The following is a 20893-nucleotide window of genomic DNA, read 5'->3' on the forward strand; positions in this document are numbered from 1 at the left end:
TGCACTGCAACCACTTTGCAAATCATTAGTATTTTTACCTTAAGCTCAACTTATATGCTGAAAACAAAAGTTCAGACTTTACACTGGAAAAAATGTATCAGAAGATTTTAAACACAAGGTATCAGTGCTGGACATATCTCTTTGCTGCAGTGAAAACCTGACATTATTTTCAGGTTTCTTCATTTGTTTTTTATTGTCTTAAGCAGGAACTTTGCAACCAAAGATGTGTCACTGATAAACACAGTTGTACATGACTGATCTCAATACTCTGCATAACAATAGTTATCCAATTAGTGCAATACAGGGATTCAAATACAAGAAGACGACGTTTTTTCAAGCAACTTTTAACTGGAACATTCAGAAGCCATAAGAACAATGGCAGTATTTCTCCAACTATTACACAAAAATCCTTTTATCAACCCAATACTACAGTAATACAATTGGAAAAAGTGCTGATAGGATTTCCATGCCAAGGTGTGGGCCTATCACCACGCAGCAATCTCTATTTGGAATAAAAATTTAAGTATCACTTTGGGTTGTCTCAATTACCAAACTAAATATATATACACACACAAAAAAAAATTTGTATAAACAGTTATATTAATAGGCATTCTCTCATGCACTGAAATAAAATTGGTTATTCCTAACTTTACTGTGGTAAGGTCTCACTGTTACCACAGCCATGATATCTCCTTTGAAGAGCTCTCTCCTAGCACTATGGACTGTTGTCATGTTTTAACCTCCTCAGACAGCTCCAACTGTCACTGCATGCAGCATTAGCATGGAACACAGGCAAATAAATACCAGGGAATTTATTTGGTCTGCCTTCATTCCTTACTCCCTGTGACAACAGCCCACACTAGCAAAGACCAAGTACTACCTACATAGCCACTGCTGTATTAGCGCCAAAAAAAAGTTGACAAGATTAATGCCCTCACAGGCTTCTTTCTTTTTTTTTTTCTTGGAAGGGTGGGGCAGGAAAATATTACCTATTAATGAAAGTTACTTTGGGGATGTTTATTTTCAATTCTGCTGAAGAAATAAATGCGAATTGCATGGCATGAAACTCACCTGACGCATTTAATCTGAATGATATTTGCGTGCATCTGAACTTTTCCATTTCTAGCATGGACAGGCAACATAATACACACATCTCGATCACCTCTGAGCAGCCTGGGCACTCTCAGCATCACACACGGTATACATAACCAGTTTATGGATATAATTCATCAGGATCAGAACCATGTGTCAGAATTCAAGATCGAGTTGCAAAAGTAACGTGTTCATTTTAGCCTTTGAAGTTGTAGGCACCAGAAAGAAAAGCAACGAAGGTGTTACCTTCCCCAAACCAGAACCAAACCATGTAGCAACACTGCTGTCTCACTGCAGCTACAAAGGCATTTACCATGACTCTCAGCAGGGACTACCTTGGTAGAAATTGCCTGGGTCTCCAAAAGGAGTTTTGCAACCGCTACAACTCAGGTGTGCTTGTCCCATGGGGCACTTTTTCTAGGTAGGAGCGCACCCTCGGGGGAAGCCCACAGTGCCCGCCGGCAGGCTGCCCCAGCAGCCAGGCCCCAGCAGCCAGGCCCCAGCACACCCGCTCCCGCGGCGCCCCGCCAGCCCTCAGCACCCCGCGGCCTAGCAGGCGGCGACCAGGGCCGCCCTCCGTTCCTCGGGCCCCGAACCCCCCGCACCTCTCCCCGCAGCAAAAGGGGACCCCCGCACCGCAAGACTCACTTAGGGTGGAGGCGAGGACAGGCGGCGTGGGCCCGCAGGCGGCACAGACCAAGCCCCTGGCTCGCACCCGTGCCACCGCAGCAAAGGCCCACAACACCCGGAAGCCCTTCCAGCTAGGGCCTCTCACCCGGATAAGGAGACTCGGACAGGAAACGGCGGCTCCGCCCGCCTCTTGCACCGCCTCTTGCACCGCCTCCTCCGCCCGCCTCTTGCACCGCCCCTTCCCCGCCGCACCGCGGGGCTCGTCGCCCTCAGCGGCACGGCGGGCCGTGGGGCCGGTGGTCGTTACCCGCTGGTCAGGGCTGCCACCTCACCGGCGGACTGGCGGCTGGGGTAGCTTCCGGTGAGGCGCTAAGGGTGCGGAGAGGCGCGGGCAGTGCTGTGCGCTGCGGGGGCTGTGTGCGGTGGCGGCGGCCCCTCCGTTCGGGCGCAGCTGTTGCCGGGAGGTGCCAGCCCGGCCCCTTACGCTGGGGCGGCAGCTGCACCGCGTCCGCCGTTACAGCCCCGCGCAGCCCCCTGCCCCGGCTGCCGCGGTTCTCCGGGGGTTTGTCCGGCAAGGGCCTGGCGGCCGGTCGGTGCTGCCGCGGGAGCAAGGGCAGAGGCTCACAGTGCTCCTCGCAGCCGGTTCGGGCCGAGGCCAAAAGATGGGAATAACAGCCCGGGTATTTTGCTTTCAAAGTTACTGACCAGTTGTAATTGAACTACTGTTCTGAAGTGTGGAAAAGGTAATATTTGAATACATAAGTTAGGTTTTGGCCACCAGGGATTGTAAGTGTGCTAGGATGAATCTGAAGTCAAGGATGGGCTGATGCTTGTGCCCTGAAAGATGGAGAGTTGAGAAGGTAAGAGCCAAATCAGGGTTTGATTGTTGCTCTGGGGAGGGATAGTTGCCATCAGTGAACTCTTGGTGTCAATTAGGTGCTGAAATTGATATGGAGAAATAGTGTGAAATGGGGACAATGGACATCGATTGTGATTGTATATGTCTGCTCAAGGAATGTGGGTATGGTGACTGGTCATGGGTGCGGTGTCTGGTCACATAGGCACACAGCTCTGAGGAGACAACTACAGTTTTGAGGAGACGCCTGCCCTTCTTCCTCTAACAAAGGGGAGACGGGGAGATGCCTGCCCTTCTCCCTCTAACAAAGGGGCTATTTAAAAAAGAATGAGAAAAGGATGAGAGATATTCCAATGCTATCTAGAGAGGGAGTGCTAAGTTTCCTTGCTGAAGAAGATCTGATGGTCACAAGAACATGAATCACCTACAAACCTGCAAGACCACCACATTCCAGGAAACGGACTGATAAGCTAATTAACATACGAAGCGGGGTTTAGGTAACAAATATGTATAGGCGTTAATTGAATATTCATTTGTTTCATTGTATAAATGTGGGATGGTTCGTCACTTCGGGTATGCACGCTTGTGGAGGAGCGATCCCCCGTGCATCTGCGCGCAATAAACATACCTACTTTATAACTTTCGAGTTATAGAGTCTAATTCCGCACGTCAAAATGAAGAGTTTGAGTGCACACATGCTGTTAAAGCTTCAGTCTTTGAGAGGGACTGGGTGAGCTGAGGCTGGCTCCCCCCAGAGAGCTTCTGGCCTGAGGGAGAGCCCGTCGGCAGGGCCGCGTGGTGTCCGGCTCTGGCTGCTCCTGGTGGACTTAATGGAAGAGAAAGTGCAGGGGCCCGGATGAAGTAGGGCTGCAAATGGACTGGCAGCGGAGGGTTTCGGCTCCAGGTGAATCCTTCCCACAGGACTTTTCACCTTGGCCGTGGCTTGGGATCCTTGTATAAGGATCAGCCCATGCTGTGGTTAGAATTACGTTTATGAGAGACAAGCCCTAGTGGCATATATGGAGTGAAACCACAAAGGTAATCTTTGGACAGAAAGTAACTTCCCCTGACAGTTTTTTATTTTGGCAATTTTTTTTTTATTATTGTTTTTATTATTTGTGGTCCTAGGGTAAGGCTCAGCCGGTGGCTTGGGGTAAGGCTAGGGTCTGAGTTCAGAGAAGGATGAAGCCGGTGGGCGCAGGGACTGGCAAGGGGCTGCCCCAGGGAGGTCTGGGCTGCGGGAAGTGAGCTATGGGCAGCGCTAGGGTTAGGGGACAAGCAGTGCCCAGGGCCAGGCCCTGCCTAGGGCCAGTCTGGTTGCAGAACTGCCCTCAAAAGCTTCCGTCAGGGCTGTTATAGTTTACCTGTCCAATTAAATGACAGAGACTGGCCAAATTAAAAAAAATAATTTATTAAAGCAAGCAACAAGTAAGCAAAACAGCGCTGGGCGGCCGGGGAGTCTCCTGCTCCACCAACGGCGTGCACTCACTTCCCGAAAGTCACTGGTTTTATACCCTTCGTCTTCCAGTATATGTGTCTTCTTTAGTGGTGCATTCTGCCTCTGCGCGGCTTGTTGCTAAGGGGTCGTTCGCTGCCTTCCTCCTGGTGGTCGTGGGGATGAAGGCTCCTTGTCTTCCTCACATCACGGACTCCTCGTCTTCATGAGTCCCCCACCCCTCTCTTTCTCAAGTTTCAGGCCCCAACTCCCTCTCTTTCTAAAGTCTCTTTAGCATTCCTGCATATCGTGTTTACATAGCTGGATGTTTGTGGCTGACCTTACATACTTCACATAAATTTCCATTATTCTGCCAAAGTTTGATGAACAAATAGTTCACAATTTATCACAAGGGCCATGTTTTGATTTACTTGTGGTTAAGTGGAGGAGTGGGCCTGGAAATCAGGACCATGGGTGGCAATCAGTTAGCTGAGGGGAATGTGCTCGAGCTCATAGGTCAGGAACCCTGGGAGGATGCAGAGTGTGAATAGGTAACAATTAACAGGGTGAATCATGCCGAGAGAGGATAGGAGAGTGGGGGATGGATGGTGCCAAGGAGAGGTAACACCTTGCTGTTAATTGATGACTGTAAACACTTACTTAAAGTGTCCTTGCTTGTAGCTAAACGCCAGTCAGGGATTGCCTGGTAAGTAATGCCTAGCGCGCAGCTTCTGAAAACATATATAAACTGGTGATTCTGTACAATAAATCGACGTTTGCTTGCATCAAGCAGCGTCCCGTCTCTCCATCACAGCAGCTAAGGGCCTGGGGACATTAAAGGTGAGGACAGTTCCTAGGAGTCTCTGTGGTCTGTAATAGAAGCAGAGGCGGAATTCAGCCTCTGCAAACGATACTTAGTTCTCATAGAAAAGAGAGTGGTTTCCAGAAGTCATTACCAAAGAGGTCTCTGGTAAAACAGCTGCAGCCTCTCTCATAGAATGGAAACAATTACTTGACATTAAGGTTCCTATTTGGTGCTATTTGCAATTTTCTGAAACTTCTAGAGATGAAATGCTCCAGGTGTTGTTTCTGTATGAAGGTGAATAGTGCTGGAAGGTTTGGTCAGAGCAGCTCCAGGTTCAACAGTTCAAGGAGAAAAAATGCAGGAGAAAAACCCTATTCCTCTGTGGAACTTTTGCCTAAACTTAAAAAGCCTATAGGCTTTTTTCTCTGTCTCTTGGCACCAGAGAAAGAAAGCCTACAGGAACTGAAACACGTATATGTTTAGAATGTGCTTTACCGTAGCAAGCAGCCTTTGATACTACTAGCATTTGATACTACTGCTTTTAAAAGTGTCACCTGATTAAGAGCATTTAAAAACATGTACTCATGTACTTATCCTTTCCCTACTGAGAAATTACTTAGCTTACTTGAAACATTTTTCAGTTTCAAACCCAGCTGTAATATATGATCATTCGTTAGTCTCCAGGACCAGATCTGGAATGATGAAAGTTGTATCAGTACAGTGTTTCATTTTAAGTAGGCCATTTTCTTATTTTATACTGAGACCAAACCTGGCAAGTATATTAAAATAAGAAATGTAACTCCAATGCAATAAATGGAACTATAGCAGTGATTTAATATGGTGCAGGATCCACAGTGAAGACTGCAGCTTTTTAATCATGATACGCATATGATAGGTTTTGCAGTTTGTTTAGAAATCAGAATATACTGGGATTGAAGCCAAACCAGAGACTTAGGTCTAAAATAAATTTTATGTACCAGGCAAAAAGTAGCTTTCCTCAGGAAAACAATACAAGATATTAATAATTAGATGTACATTAAGAAACAATTTTAAAAACGCACAAATCAATTGCTTAAGTTTAGCAAGTATCCATGTAAATATCCACCACATTAAAAGCAAGATTCAAAAGTTTAGCAAGTAAATACTGAAGGAAAAATTGTTAATTTTCTTAATTAAACAAATGCAGTATTTTTTTTCCCCACTTTGCAGCGTTCTAGTTCTGACGTTCAGCATTCAGCCAGGTTCAGTGATGTCCATGTACGCCTTTGCAGGCTTTCTGTAGTGCTTTTAAAGTGAAAGATCAGTTGATGTACTTATTAAGTACAATATGCTAATTGCATATATTTTATATATATATTTATATGCTTTATATATTACACTATATGTATATACAGTACATTATGAAATGTAGTAGTCTATCATAGGCATTGATATGAAAATGTTAATTAACTGTGAAAAAATGTATGTTGTATCTATGAATTCCAACTTAAAATTGTAAAATATGGATTTTACAAATCTATTGTGCTGATTTATAGCAAATACATATTTACAGGGTTTTTTTATCATGATCTCAAAGCATGTCTACATATGAATGATCCCTGTATTTTTTCCAGATGAGTTGTTTGTACCGCGCCTTATTAGGTTACTCTTGAAAATACAAGTCTCCTTACACAGAAGCTATAGTAAAGTTTGCCAAATTTCAAATGCATTTGGCAGAATGAGGAAATTTTCATGTACCGTAAAAATTCTGAAACAAAATGTATTAGTGTTGAAGAGTTTTTACTCAAGGTATTGGAACATTTTTGTTAACAACTTTAAAGATTACCTTAAACTTGACAATATGTGTAAATGTGTTTTCTTCAGGGCTTTTCTATGAGGCCTTGCAATAGGAATAACTAAATAACGTAGTTTTTACTTAGCATTTAAGTAAAGCAGCCTATAAAGAGTCGGACCTATCTACTTTGGCTCTAAAAACCCAGGTCCCTCTCTCAGGTTGCTAGCGTTTATGTTACTAGTAAGCTGTAAAAGTGACTTTCATTTTAAAATGCAAGCAGCCAAGAAGTGGACGCATATCTGTGTAACTATACACAATTGCTGAAGTTAGTTACAGGTCTAAGCAAAAGTTAGAGGTTCAAAATTGGAACAACTGGAGCTAATGCAGCAGTAATCCAGTGTTGCTTTTGCTCACAACCAGGATTTTTCCAGGTGCACTTGGTGTATGTTCTTTAATGAGTTGTAATTCAAATAAACTAATTTTTCCCATTTTATATTTGCAGAAGTCTTCCTTCTTACTTTCAGTTTTAATACGGCATTTTCCAGGCCAGACAGTTTTTCAGCCAGTGTCACAGAGGAGATGAAACAGGGTTCCAAAAGGAAGCTGCCAGCAGTACCTTATCTATGAAAAGGCTACATATCCATAATACATGACACCACTTTGGGGCAGGTTCCACCTTTGTTGTGAGCTATGTATTAGGACAATTTCTTTTGAATAATTTATAATGTTGCTGTGTGAACTGGGTTAGTATTAAGAACCCTAGAAATGTCAGGTTTCAAAATAATACTTCAATTGGTGAAAGTATTCAGTGTGAAATACTATATTAAAGTACCACTGAGGCTGAGCCTTTGAAATCATACAAGGGAGGAAATGCAGTTAAGGTTGCCGTGGAAACCTTAAATATATACCTTTAGGTAGGTAGTATGCTATGGTTTTAATTACTTCCTCTTTATACAACTCTGTATAGATGTCCTTTTATTATTATGTGAAATCTAATTATTTTGAATGCTATTTATAATACACATTAATTGCACTGGCTACTCAGCAAACATCAGAAATCAGGCATTAGCTGTGAATGACTGTATCTTGCACTCTAACATTAAGGTGCCTGTATGATGCGTTATCTAGAAGAGAATATTATGGCTAACTTAGAGGCCAAGGTATTACAAAGTGCTTTTTCTGGGTTAGAATTGCACACCGTGGCCATCACGTTACAGAGTATCATCACAAGAAGCGCAAAGTCTTAGAAAACATGGGCCATTTACAGGAGCTAAATTGAAAATGGTATTTCATGGAAGTTTAACCAGGATGATGGTACACTCCTACACAAAGCATGAAAATATAGCATTAATGCTTTACAAATGTACATTCCCCTCCAGTATTTGATCTTGTACTTCACAGGCCATAACTCTTGCTCCTTCTCCAGTTTCCTGCCGCCTCTGCAAAGTTTGCGTTAGGCTACAAACCTGAAAATTCTCTGGCCCAATTCAGAATTCCTGCATCTGTCTGCTAAAGAGGCAGATTTATATGAAGTTTTGTCGTCTCTTGGTTAGCCATTGGCTCAATAGAAATCTCAAGTTGATAGACCTGGCAGCAAGCTAACATCTCTAGTATTGTATATTGAAAGGAGTAGCAAATAGGATGGTGCATTACTCCAAAAAAGTCCTCTGTCCATGACAGCAATTCATACAAGGTCTGGGACAACCTGTTTCAGAAGAGGGCACACTTGCAACTAAAATTTCCAGTATGTTCATTAAAGTTTGGAAGATTATGATCAAAATAGTGTAAGTAACAGGATGTACTGTGAGAAAGATGTTAAAATGAGCATCATGAGTTTTTGTTTCTCAAACTGCTGGTAGCACTTTTGGCAGCACTGTTTGGGTAATAGTAAATATATTTGTAGAATATATAAATATTAAAACAGGTCAGCATGGTGTTCCAGTAAATTAAAATCTTTATATCTACAGTTTTCATTGGCAACTACTTCCTAGAGAGCCAGGAAACAGGCTTTAAATGCAGAAGAGACCATCTCACTGCCTCCTGACAGGTGGCTGTGGGGCCCCTCTGAGCCCTCTACCAAGCAGGGTCCTCAGGAGGACCCCACAGCCACGCTGAGGCAGGCCACGGGTTTGCACTAGTCATCTGCTGACAGCAGTGACTCTGCTTAGCCTTGCTCTCACCCCTCTTTTAAAAGGCTAACTTTTCTGGCTTGGCCTGTCACGACAGTTTTTAATACAGAGCGTGGCAGGGATGGGCTGCAGGGCTAGCCTCTGTGAGGAGAGGCTGGGGCTGCCCCTTGTGGGACACAGCCGGTTCCAAGGGACACAGCCTGAGGAACAACTGAGCGAAGCCACCGAGAGTGCATGGTGGTGGGGGCAGTCAGTCAGTTCGTTTGGGAAAACAGTTTATTCAGCTGTAGAGCCGCAAGAACTGGAGCAGTTTAACTGTGAGGTCACTGCACAGTGTCACTACAGGGCATGTATCAAAAGTTTTAGATTTCCTTCTGAAACAAGGATATATATTATGTGCTTAGCTAATATGCTGGTTCTGAAAATCAGGTTTGGCCTTCCAGCTCAGATTTTTTTTTTTTCTTTTAATTTCTCAAAGTGTGAATTGTGCCCTTCATGGTGCTCCCTGAAAGGCAAAGACATAGGACACAAGAAGGGCTTCCTATAGTTTATATAGTTCCTGTGAAGTAAGTGAATCTGCTGTCCGGAGGGCTAACTGCTGGGGAGGGGAGGGGAGGGGAGGGGTGCTTCCCTGTGGCATCTCTGAGGGTACTTCAGCCTGCTTTACCTTTCAGACTACATATACTGGTCAGTTAATGTGTAATGGAGTGTCTACATTTATACAGCTGAAATTGTCAAACAGCACCTGAAGAGGTTTTATGCTGGAAGGTAAATATTTTGTAAAGGTGGTTCAGCCTGTGCTGTCGTGCTGTTTTACGCTGATTTTGAGCACTTCTGACTGAGATGACAGTGGACAAACAGGGCTAAATATCTGGCTGTATACAGGCCCAGGAAAAGGCATGCCACTGCCTTTGGGGCTGTATCTGGCTGGTAACTGGTCAGCAGCAGTGTTTAGGGCCTGTTCAATACACTTACCAATGATCTGGATACAGGAGCTGGATGCACCATTAGCAGCTTTGCTCATGATACCAAACTGGGAGGTGCTGTTGACTCCTGAAGGACAAGATGCCTTGCAGAGGGATGTAGCTAGACTGGAGCATGGGGCAATGATTAATGGGATGAACTTCAACAAGTTCCAATGCCAGATTCTGTACTTGAGGTGGAATAATGCCAGGCAGAAGTATAAACTGGGAGAGCAGTGGCTGGAAAGCAGCCCTGCAGAGCAGGGTCTGGGCTTGCTGGCTGACAGCTTGGCTGCCCTGGCAGCCAGGAGGGCAAGCCGCATCCTGGGGGGGCATCAAACAGCGTAACCAGCCGGCCAGAAGAGTCATCATCCTGCTGTATTCAGTGCTGGTGTGGCCTCACCTTGAGCACTGTGTGCAGTTCTGGGCCCCGCGGTTTAAGAAGGATGTGAAGGTCCTTGAATGGGCCCAGAGGAGGGCAACAAAGCTGGTGAAAGGGTGGGAAGGCATGTCCTGTGAGGAGCGGCTGAGGGCTCAGGATTTGTCTGGTTTGGAGAAAGGAGGCTGAGGGGCGACCTCATGGCTCCTGCAGCTCCCTGAGGGGGGTAAGTGGGGAGGGAGGTGCTGAGCTCTTCTCCCTGGGATCCACTGACAAGGCCTGTGGGGATGGTTCAGAGCTGTACTGGGGAGGTTCAGACTGGGCATAAGTAAACTATTCTTTACTGAGAGTGTGGTTAGACATTGCAATGGGCTTTCTAGAGTGGTGGTAGATGCCCCAGGCCTGTCAGTGTTTAAGAGGTATTTAGACAATGCCCTTAATAACATGCTTTACCTTTTGGTCAGCCCTGAAGTGGTCGGACAGTTGGATTAGATGATCGTTCCAGGTCCCTTCCAGCTGAAATATTCTATTTTACTCTATTCTATTCTGCTCTAACACCAGGACACTGTGAAGTCTCCATGGCCAAAGGAAGGGGAGGTTGGGTGGGACACTGCTGAAAGCTGTGTTAGTTGCCCTACTCAGCACATGAGCTATGAGTCTGACCAAGAGAGGCTGAAGCACAGTAGCTCAAAGGGCAGGATGAGGTATTTGGCCTGATCAGGAGGGGAGGAGAAGTGGATTTTTCTTTGGGCTGTTTGAAAGTAGTGTGAGGGTGGCGGTGCCCCGGCTGCTGGTGGGGCAAGACAGTGGGCACTGACACAGGGCTATTACAGAGCTTGTTAAGGTCATTAGATGAGCAGGATCAAGAGTGTAAAAAGTACACTGAAAAGACAAAGGGAATAATAAAACACAGAAGAAAACAGGAACAGCGATGGAGGAGAAAGGTAACATCCCAGTCTGATTTCTCTATTTCACTGATTTTGAAGAAAGAAAACCTCAACCCCTTAATATAACATGTCTGAGATGTAGAAAAAACTATGCCAAACTATGCCAACAGAATTCAAATGTAAAGACAAGTATTCAGAGCTAGCAAATGACAGGAATGAGGTTGCTGGTGTAATTTTAATTCAGCTGCTTTGTATGCATGTGTTATGCTCACTTAATATACCCTTCAGTCTGTTGAAACAGAAATCCTACTAGCAATCCTAACTGCTAGTATGCCCAAAATCTCGAGTCTCCCAGAAGATGGAGAGCACTCATGCCAACTTTAAAGTTGTCTCTCAGCTAGAACTACACAAGTATTGCGGCAAAGAGGAGTTAGAGTGCCCTAAACAGAATTCAGCTACTATAAACCCATCATCTCTTTCATTTAATTTCTCTTCCTGTACCACTTAAACCCTACTTCTGTGGCTCTTCTTAGAGCCTTTATAGTACAAGCCTTTTGTTCTGAGCCCAAAGTTCCACTAGGAAATGCATACATTCCAAGTAAAGAAATACACAAAGCTTCTTGCCGGGGTGGGGGGTGGGGGGGGTTGTGGGTGGGTGGGGGGGTGTTCCTTCACTGCAAGCTATCTTCCAAGGAGATCCATCCTATTCGTTGAATGAGGTAGGAATCCTGTGCAAAAAATATCTGCAGTCATCTATTTACTTTATCATAATGTGTCTATATACACAAGGAAACTACACGGTTTGCCTGTGTACCCTTAGTTGTAGAATTTCTAACCCTTGGGAGCCTAACGATACAACCTTTCAGTGCAATCTCTGAATGTCCTAAAAAAAATCTGAACCATTAAAGACAAATCTCACCCACTGGCATCCTTTGGCGCCACACGGGCCACCAGCAGAATGATGTCACTAGAATAACTAGTACAATGTACAGTTTACCACCGTTACACAGACATGAGTGGTCAGGGGAGAAATGCACATGGAGCCTGTGGATTTCATTGCTGTGTTCTGACAGCAGAGGAATGACATGCTGGGTCCTTTACCTGCATCTGGAGGAAACACCTGCCCTGCTGAGCACACTGCCCATCCAGTTTCACCCATCAGATCTGAACAGTTCTGTTCCCTCTGTGACACCCCATTTCACCCTCTCCTCTTTTGACTCCTCAGATCTATACTATCTTTGATTTGCCAGTTCCAGCTTCTGAACTCAGACTGCCTACCAATGTGAAGACTCCATTCTACCCTCCAGATTAGATTCTCCCCTCCTAGTTTTTAATTCAATGAGTTTCCTTGCCTGTTACCTTTTTCAAGCTCACTGGGGTTTAGCTGTGGGTCTTTATCTGATCTTTGTTTCATCCTTGATCCACTGGTTCCCACTCCTTTGCCTGCCATTTTTCTCACTGGTCCTTAATCATGGTTTCCACTTGGACTTCTGACTGTTTTCCCATAATGTGAAAAGCTGGACTAACTTTTTATTAAGCTCATCCCAGTCTCCAAGTAATCTTCTCTTTTAAGCCTGAGCTGCAAAATGGCTTTGGAGAAATCTTTAGAGATTTGTAGGTAAATTCCCAAGTGTGTGTGAAAAATAATTTCTTTTTCAAAGTTTAGCTTGTTGCATATTGGACTAACCTGACAGAGGAATGGAGGAGGACTAAAAATAGTAACAAAAATTTTTTTGTTTTGTTTTGTTTTTGTTGATACTCATGACGTTTATGGCCAGATTTCAATTTTCTGCTTCACAGCATGAAGATGTTAGAGCTTCTCAAAGCTTGGTCAAAGTTTTCTCACGTGGACAAAAACCTTTGTATATGCTAGGACTGCCACTCCTGGCAGCAGCTTAGGTCCAGGTTCATGGAAACTGTGAAAATAGTTGGAAATTACAGATGTTCTTCATGGAAAGATTTACAGAAATACAGCATAATTTGCTCCAAATGTGACTCTTTAAAAGTCTCAGAACAACTAATCTCTGAGAAGGAAAACTCGGGCAGAAAATTAAGTGGTTTCTTCAAATACTCACAGATTCTATTGTTAGGACATTTACAAGAACTTTTAAAAAACAAGTAGAAAATAAGAACTGCTAAAACCAGAAGCTAATTATTCTAAGGCAATCTCATAGTCACTAGTGAATGAGTACTTCATACACTACAGGCTTTCAGACCCTGAGAAATAGAAATATTAACCTATTATTTCAAAGACAGAAAGAATGGATACATAAATCACGGGTGATGTTTGGGTAATTTGTTCTATTAGAAATCAACTTGGTCTGGTTTGGCAGGAGTGATCAAAAAGAAAAATGCTGTATGATTGCTATGACTTACTCTTTCTGCAAACACAGACCATATTGTCTATAATGTAAATACGAATGAAAAAATGTTTTTTTATCAGTATGTGGTTTCTCAGATATCCATAGAGAAATCACCAGAAAAGAAGACTCACTGTTTGCAAGTACAGTTTTGCCAAGAAAGGAATGCTGTTGGAAGGGTTTCACATCCACAGTGCCATTATTGCTACATTTCATAACTCAGAATTGAAAGATGCACTGTTGTTTTACAATATTTTTATCACCTTCAGCTGAAACTGCAAAAATATCTGCAAGGATTTGGAGAAGCAAAGCTGAGTGATGTATCTAGATAAATTCGGAGTAATTAGACAGAAATGACAAGCTGACATATCAGTCTACTGGCAAAAACTGTGCTTTCTGTATGGTCAGAAAAAACACTGGAGGAACTAACAGCCACTAATAACACCGAAAGCATTACTCAGGGCTCAGTATCTTAAAAAAATCCTGTAGGGGTGTAGTGCCATAGAGCTGTGCAGGAGATGTGTGATCTATTTATGGTGGTAAGACAATGAAATGTTGGAAGTGGGTGCTGAAAAACTAGCATTCACTGGCAACAGGACAGAGTTAGAAATGTTGGACCATAAGGCATCTCAGGGAATTCTGTCATACAGTTTATTTCAAAATCAAATCTAGTCTTAGTTTGAGAGGACTGCATTTACTGGAATATAAGGCAACAGTTTCTTCATGTATTGCAGGAGAAAAATGTGGTAAATGTAAATTCCTCCAGAATCCCTCCAGGCCCACCTGGTATGATAGTGAAGATTCTTCTGGACTGATGAAAATGCAGACAGAAACCTTGGGCTCAGGGAAGAGGATGCTATTTACTCTCTTCCCCTCTTTCCTCTTACTTCATTTCTGTATTAAATGCGGATCCTGCAAGGGAAAATGATGGAGAAGTGATCCCACTCACTGAAAGGAGTATGTGTGTGGGGAGGGAGATTTTGTGATTAGACAGGAGAAAGGAGGGCAAGGAAAAGGCATAAAGGAGTAGGAGGAAGGAAGACACTGAAAAGCAGCAATGGATGAGAAATGAGGGAAGTGTGAGGTGCTGTCTCCCTTATCTTCAAAAGGAATAAACATTCTCACTTTTTTTGATTTTGGGTTTTGGAATTTGGAATTTACACTCATCTGGTATTAAACCAAACAGCAGCTGATGTAAGGGAGCAGCAGTAGTAGCCCAGCCCAGAGCTGTGAAGGAAGTAGTGTTTGAAGGGCTGCAGGCTGTGTTCGCCCTTGAAGCTGCCTTCACCTTCCACATGAAGGCAGTGACCTGCGATTTTCAGTGGCTGTTTGTTTTGCACCCAGTCCTTGTTTTGAAGGTTACTTTTGAAGCTACCAGCTCCTTGAAGATCAACAACCTTTTGAGTGCCAGGAATAAATATTTATAGAGAGTTCATACTCATGTATTCTTTTGCCTTTTCATAGCTCTTTTTGCTCCCTTGCTTGTGTTAACCTCACCCAAAATATTTGGAGAGCATTAGTACATTGTATTGGATTTTGGTTTGATAAACCAAACAAGTAAATTTTCATTTTTCAACTCTCAAATAACAGTTTGGAAGGCTCCCCCAAACATCCTTAGAGTTTCTGTCTGGTTTTGGTGCAGCTAGAATCCCTTTATTTTGAGTATGCCGACTAGAGCTGAACAAGGAGTTGCAGTTCAAATATTTTTGGTGCTTTATCCAGTGAAATGGGATCTCCCTGTCACTTACAAGCACATTTCTCTTTTCTATGGGAATGGTAGCTCCTAACCAATGGGCAGTCAATCGGTACAGATCTGGTTTTGCATGGAGAAAACAGAGGTACCATGGAAGGTTAGGCAAAATGCAAACCCTTGTGCTCCTTGCTTTTCCAGCTCTGTTCTGTTGCTGTTCCAGGACTTTGGGCAGGCCAGTGGCCATGTCATACCCAGCAGGCTTGAGATTCAGACAGCACAGCTGTCTGTTTTCTTTCTGTCTACAGGTATACCACCAGGAGGTTCAACCCAGCACTCCTTTCAAAGGTATCAATACTGCTGGCAAGTTTACAGGCGCTGCCGCCACTGGTTGGCCATTCAGGGCAAGGGTGTCAGAGCAGGGTTCGGCAGCCTCAGCGCTGGCTACAAACACACATGCCAGAGCAGCAAACAACAGTGTTTCTCCTGCACCACTCTGTGCTTTGCCTTGCCTAAAGCCACCTTTGATGGTGGCACTGCTTGGTATCTTTGCAATTAACAGCCACTGACCTGCTGGTGGTTTCCAGCAGGCAGTGCGCTCTGCAGCTCAAGATTGCCTCCATGAGAGTGCTCTGGGAAAAGAAGTGTTCTAAAATAGCAAGGGTGGGGGGTGGGGGGACTAAAACAACCCACTTAGAGCTGAGCCTCTTGTCATCACTGTCAAATTTCTCCATGTTGTATTACTTCAGCCTTCAAGATAAGGTGGTTGTGTATTTTTTCTCCTGTTCACGTCTGATTTAATTGCCTAGCTTGCTTTCTTTGTATCTGCATGTGCAGTTCAGCCTTAGCTGACATACGTCACTGTGTTTTTGTATTGTGTACTAATCTGGAGAATAGCAAGACAGAGAAGTGATTTCAGTAAGTTTAGCAAGCATAAACAAAGGCTTTTCCCACAAGACAAATAATGTTAACTCAACCAAATCAACCTGGAAACTGATCAAAATTGTAAGAGTGTCATTGAGACAAAGCTTAAGACTTAGCAAAAGCTGTCAGACCAGGAGGAACAGTAACAATAAATATGGAAGGAAGTGATCACTTACGTGGAGCTTCTACACTTAACTGTAATAATCAATTAATACTGTTTAAATGAAGAACTAAGAAGAAACAAAAAGATGAACCATGAGATTTGCTTGGAGTGATGCTTTCTTTGTCCCTACTGTTCCCACACCTGGGTTTTCAACTGTCCCAGTACTCACACTGTATAACTTAGCAGAGGAGCATGAAATACATAGGGCATTTCACAAGTCAGTAAAGACACTCTTGGTATCCCACAAGGGGTTGTTCTGAAGATAACAGTGTTTCTTTGCCCCTGAATCTGTTCACACCTCTGATTCTCAAGTGAAAATGCAATTCTTTCCCCCAGGACTAAATGTGCTGTCTTTTATATTTTTCCTTTTATCTTAAGTCTCGATGATTTCTGGGTTTGTGCCCATACAGTGGGAAAACATAGTTCATGCAAGACAAATATGTGAACAAGTTAAAAGGCAGAGACAGATGGAGCCATCTCTGTGATGCCTAAACAGAATACTGTGGACATAGTGAAAAGCATCTGCATTAGTGTGTGAGCTTCAGCTGAAAGAACAAGAGTTGCTCATGTGGATTTAGAGCCTTAGTTTCTTAATCTTTCCCCCACCTGCAGTGGGACTGCCTCAAACAGTTTCACTGGTAGAAGCCTGTACAACTAATTTTAGTGGAAGATACATAGAGCTTCATATGTTTCAGAGTTAGCATGTGAAACCCAACCAAGAAATGACAAGGGCAGTCCAGAAAAGTGATGCGGCCTCATCCTAACTATGCATATTCCAAGCATTGCCCACAACAAACCTCAAACTGTTGCCACTCAGCCTAAAGTTTTTGTAGCTCAGCCTTTACTTTACGTTATGAGGTAGCGTGTAAGAATTGGGAAAGCTGTTTTCTCCCTTGTGAGGCAGTCTGCCTTACTGCTACTGCTCCAAATGATTCATGCTAGGATTTTTACTCTTGTGTTCAGAGAAGGTTTCCCTTGATATTTAATTTGTCATCTTCACTCTTCCCATAGCTGGTTATAGGTCAAAATGCCGAAGCAAGGATTTGTAAAACATGTGCACGTGTGAATTAAAATAGCTTTTGAAAATGGCTGTCCTTACTCTGGGGAGATCAGATTGCTAGGTAAAGTCCTTTTGCTGCCTTTCATTCCAAGCCTTTTCCTGGAACACACTCAGTCCAAGGTAGTGGAGCTCTTATGAGAGGACAAGCAACTTTTTGTTAAAGCAACAGCTGTGAACCTACCATTGTTGGCTTTGTCGTGTTTTACAATGCCATAACATCCACTGGTAAAACTTGGGTCTTCTTCCATTTCTATTTGGGGATTAACATCTAGTATCTTACTGATCTCTCCCTCTTACACCCATTAATATGCCTGTGGTGACTACAGCGTTGTTTGAGGAGGAAAATACTGTGAAAATGCTGAAAGCGGTCCTAAAAGTAGCAAGGGGCTGGGATGCATGTTCCACCTCAGGTATCCCAATGCCGTTGGCATCGTCTAGCAGCAGTTACACCTAACATTTATAAATTCAGGAAAACTTGGGAGAGTTGATGGAAGTATTTGCTGAACCTAAGAAGAGGTAGGTGCTCAGCAAGGTAGTAGGTGGTGCTCAAGCTCGGGCTGCTGTGTTAATTAGAAGCAGCAACACACGCTGTTTGCATGGCACCATTGAACGACTGAGCCAAAAATAGCAGGATCTAGCAAGCTGACAGGGCTGGCTATTTCTTTGCCATACTGCTAGCATGGACGTGCTGGAACCAGCATTTTGGGGGCAGTTTTGGAACGGCTGCTGGTTTCCCCGGTAGTCGGTAACGCAGTCGAGTGTGAAGCGCTCGCAAAGCAGGGGCGTGGGGGAGCCTTCGGGACGGGGTACAACTGCCGCGGGAGCGGGGCGCCCTGCCGCTCCCGCCCGCAGGGCAGAGGCCGAGAGTTGCCGCAGCCGCAGTCGGGAGCGGGCCCCACGCCGTCTCCACGCGCGGCTCCCGGGAGCGCTCGCGCAGGGCCTCCCGCCCAGCTGCGGGGCTCACCGCTCGGGGCGCGGGGCGCGGGGCGCGGCGGCGGGCGCGCGCGGCGTTGCCGCGGAGACGGCACGGCAGGGGGCGGGGGCGGGAGGAGGCGGGCCGGCCGCGCCAGCGCCCCGAGGAGGCGCGCGGGGCTGTCGTCGCGGCGGGCCCGGAGCCAGCTCGCCCGCCCGCCCTCCGGTTCTCCCCCCGCCGCCATTCCCTATTATAGAAGAGCTTCCGGCGGCGTGGACCACTCTGACATCATCCTCCGCACCCGGGTGACGTCAGCGCCGGGAGCGGTGCGTGACGTCGGTGCGTAGGGGAGCGCGGTGACGTGTGCTATTTAAAGCTCCCCGAGCGGAGGATGGAGGCAGAGCGGGCAGGTGCTGCCGCGAGCAGCCGCGGGCTAGGCGGCGTGCGCGGGGGACTATAGGGCAGGACTGTAGCGAGGCGAGGCTCGGCTCGGCTCCTGCCCTCCCTTCCCTTCCCACGGGAGGAGCGGAACGGAGGCTCGGGCTGCGCGCGGCGGCTGCGCCTGCCCACCGCGAGGGGACGGGCGGGCGGTGGCGGAGGTGTGAGGCGGAGGCGGGGGATGCGAGCGGCCAGCGGCTCGGGGGCGCCGGAGCTGCAGCGAAACGCCTGAGGCGGCAGTCGCGCCCCCCCGCCCTCCTTCCCTCCTTCCATCCCACCGGCGGGGCTTGAGCCCGCGGCCCCGCCGCAGAGGAGCGCGGGCTCGGCGGCGGCAGCCCCTCCCGCCGCCCGCTGGCAGCGACCGACCCGCCGCGCCCCAGGATGATGCCCGCCCGTTCGCCGCAGAAGAAGGCGTGACGGCGAGGAGCGGACCCGCCGCCGCGGGAAGGAGGAGCGGCGCCCCGTATCTCCGCAGCCGGGAGTGGGCGGGCGGGCGGATCGGGGGAGCGCGGCGCCCCGCTACCCGCGGGCGACGCGCGGCCGCAGCCCGCCGCTAGCCGCTTCACGCCGGGAGCCCGATGCCAGCGCCGGTGCCACGGCTGTCTCTGCCTCCTCGGGAGAATGCGTCGGTGCCCGCCACACTGCCGGCGAGGGTGCTAGGGGGAGCGGCAGCGTGGAGCCCTGCGCGCACCGCCTGCCCCATCCCGCTGCGCCTCTGAGGCACACGGAGCCCTCGGCGGCCGCTCACGTCCCGGCGAGAAGCGCCGCAGCCGCCGCCAGCCCGTCGCGGAGAAGGCCACCGCCTCCTCGTCCGCCCGCAGGAGGGGACCCGACTGCCCCCGGAGCCGCCGCCACCGCCCGCCCGGGGGCCGGAGCCGCTGCCTGCGGGCGCCTGGCGCGGCCGGCGGCCATGGGAGCCCGGCCCGCGGGGGGCGCTCCCTAGGGCGCGGGCGGCCCCGCTCGTCCCGGCAGCCGCCAGCCGGCGGCGCGGCCCCCCGGGCCTGCGCGGCGCGGCGAGCCCAGCGCAGCGGCCCGCGGCCACGGGGCTGCGGAGCTGCCGGCGCGGCGAGGAGCGCCCCGGGGACGCGGCCCGCGCGGCACCAGCGGTGCCCGGCGCCCGGCCGCCATGGGGTAAGGATGTCGCGGGGGCCGCCGGGCGGCCGGGGCGGGGGGGAGGCGGCTGCCCACGCGAGCTGTGGCGGCTCGGGCGGGCGCTGCTGGGTGCACACGGAGGCGAGTGGTGCCACTGGCGCGGTGCGTAGGGAGCAGGGATCCTGCTGCCACCGATGCTGTGCATCAGCCCGAGGAAGGAAAAGCGGTGCGCTCCGTGAGTGGCGCGCCACGATCTGCAGAGGCTTGCCTCCGCCGTAGCCACATCGGATCGCTGGAAGAGCCGTCTCGGCTTCCAGATTCCCGCGTGAGGCCCTTCCCGGCGTCGTTAAGGGATGGGTCGGTCCTGAGAGCGATTGCTTTGAGCGCAGTGTGACAAGGTGAAACTCTGGAGCAGCGAAGGCTCGTTTTAACTCCTCCGGGGTCTTCAGAGGATGTAATATGTGTGGATTTCCCGATAAAGTGAAGAAGGCTGCAAGGAAATGTGCTTTACAGCAGGTGTACTAGCGGACTGGCACATCCACTTGAGGTTTTAAGGGAATGAGGAGGAATAGCATCTTTACAGTGAATCCAAGCCCATCTAAATTAGTAGACCTAGATCCTTGTGAAGACTTTCTGCAGGTCTATCCTTAGTAATATGCACAGCGAGATGAAAAAATAATCCCTGCTGCCGGGCTTGTCTGTTAGTGGAATGGAAGCATGAGCTTTTCATGCTCAGAAGCAACAGAAACCTGGTATGATCTGGCTAACTGCAAGGTGGGGGCAGACTTTTAGCGCATTAGCAAGATGCTGGTTTTCTGAGACTTTATGACATAGTTCAGAGTATAAAAGTTACAAGTCATGACCTTTGTGTTTTGGTCATTCAGGAGTTCAAATGTGAAATTGGTATATTAATACGGAAGGTAACAGTGTGTCTCCTCAGGCCATTAAGGACCCTGAATTCTCCAATTTAATAACTTCCTTGCATGTGGGGTGATAACAGCAGTACCCTTGGCTCTGTCCTAGTCACTGGGGTTCACAGTACAAGATGTAGGAAGGGTTGACTTCTTAGGTTAGGTTTTTTTTCCTGTTTGTCTTCCCGTCCATTTAAAGGGGAAAAAAAATCCCAAGCAGAATAAACCCAAGCCTGCAGCTATCTACATATTCCAGAAAGTGATAATGCGTTTCAAAAACCTGCCAAAAGGCTAAATGATACTATGGGTTTGGGATATATTCTTAAAACTGCTAAGCAGATGTGGAATTACATAGCTTTTTAAATGCTAATAATGGAAAACCTCTCCTTTATT

At 47.1% G+C, this 20893-nt stretch overlaps 2 protein-coding genes across 13 annotated transcripts in view; one reads left to right on the forward strand and one right to left on the reverse strand.

The window, feature by feature from the left end:
- TENT2 (terminal nucleotidyltransferase 2) overlaps nt 1-1896 on the reverse strand; it is a 45169-nt gene extending 43273 nt beyond the window's left edge. For 3 of the 11 annotated variants that reach the window (XM_080370875.1, XM_080370874.1, XM_080370871.1), the window contains exons 1-2: nt 1741-1889; nt 1072-1293 (exon numbers count right to left, since the gene is read on the reverse strand). In XM_080370875.1, coding sequence (XP_080227001.1) covers nt 1072-1080 — 9 coding nt within the window. In that variant the 5' untranslated portion in view covers nt 1081-1293; nt 1741-1889. Of the gene's footprint in view, nt 1-1071; nt 1294-1697 lie in introns of all 11 variants that reach the window. The other 8 variants (XM_080370877.1, XM_080370876.1, XM_080370873.1 and 5 more) reach the window with 5 other exon arrangements.
- Nucleotides 1897-17148: 15252 nt separating this feature from the next.
- HOMER1 (homer scaffold protein 1) overlaps nt 17149-20893 on the forward strand; it is a 107113-nt gene continuing 103368 nt past the window's right edge. The window contains exon 1 of one of the 2 annotated variants that reach the window (XM_080370882.1): nt 17149-19628. In XM_080370882.1, the coding sequence (XP_080227008.1) occupies nt 19624-19628 (5 nt within the window). In that variant the 5' untranslated portion in view covers nt 17149-19623. The remainder of the gene's footprint in view (nt 19629-20893) is intronic. The other variant, XM_080370883.1, reaches the window with a different exon arrangement.

The sequence above is a fragment of the Falco punctatus genome, assembly GCF_963210335.1.
Source record: "Falco punctatus genome assembly, chromosome: Z".
NCBI classification, from domain to species: Eukaryota; Metazoa; Chordata; class Aves; order Falconiformes; family Falconidae; genus Falco; species Falco punctatus.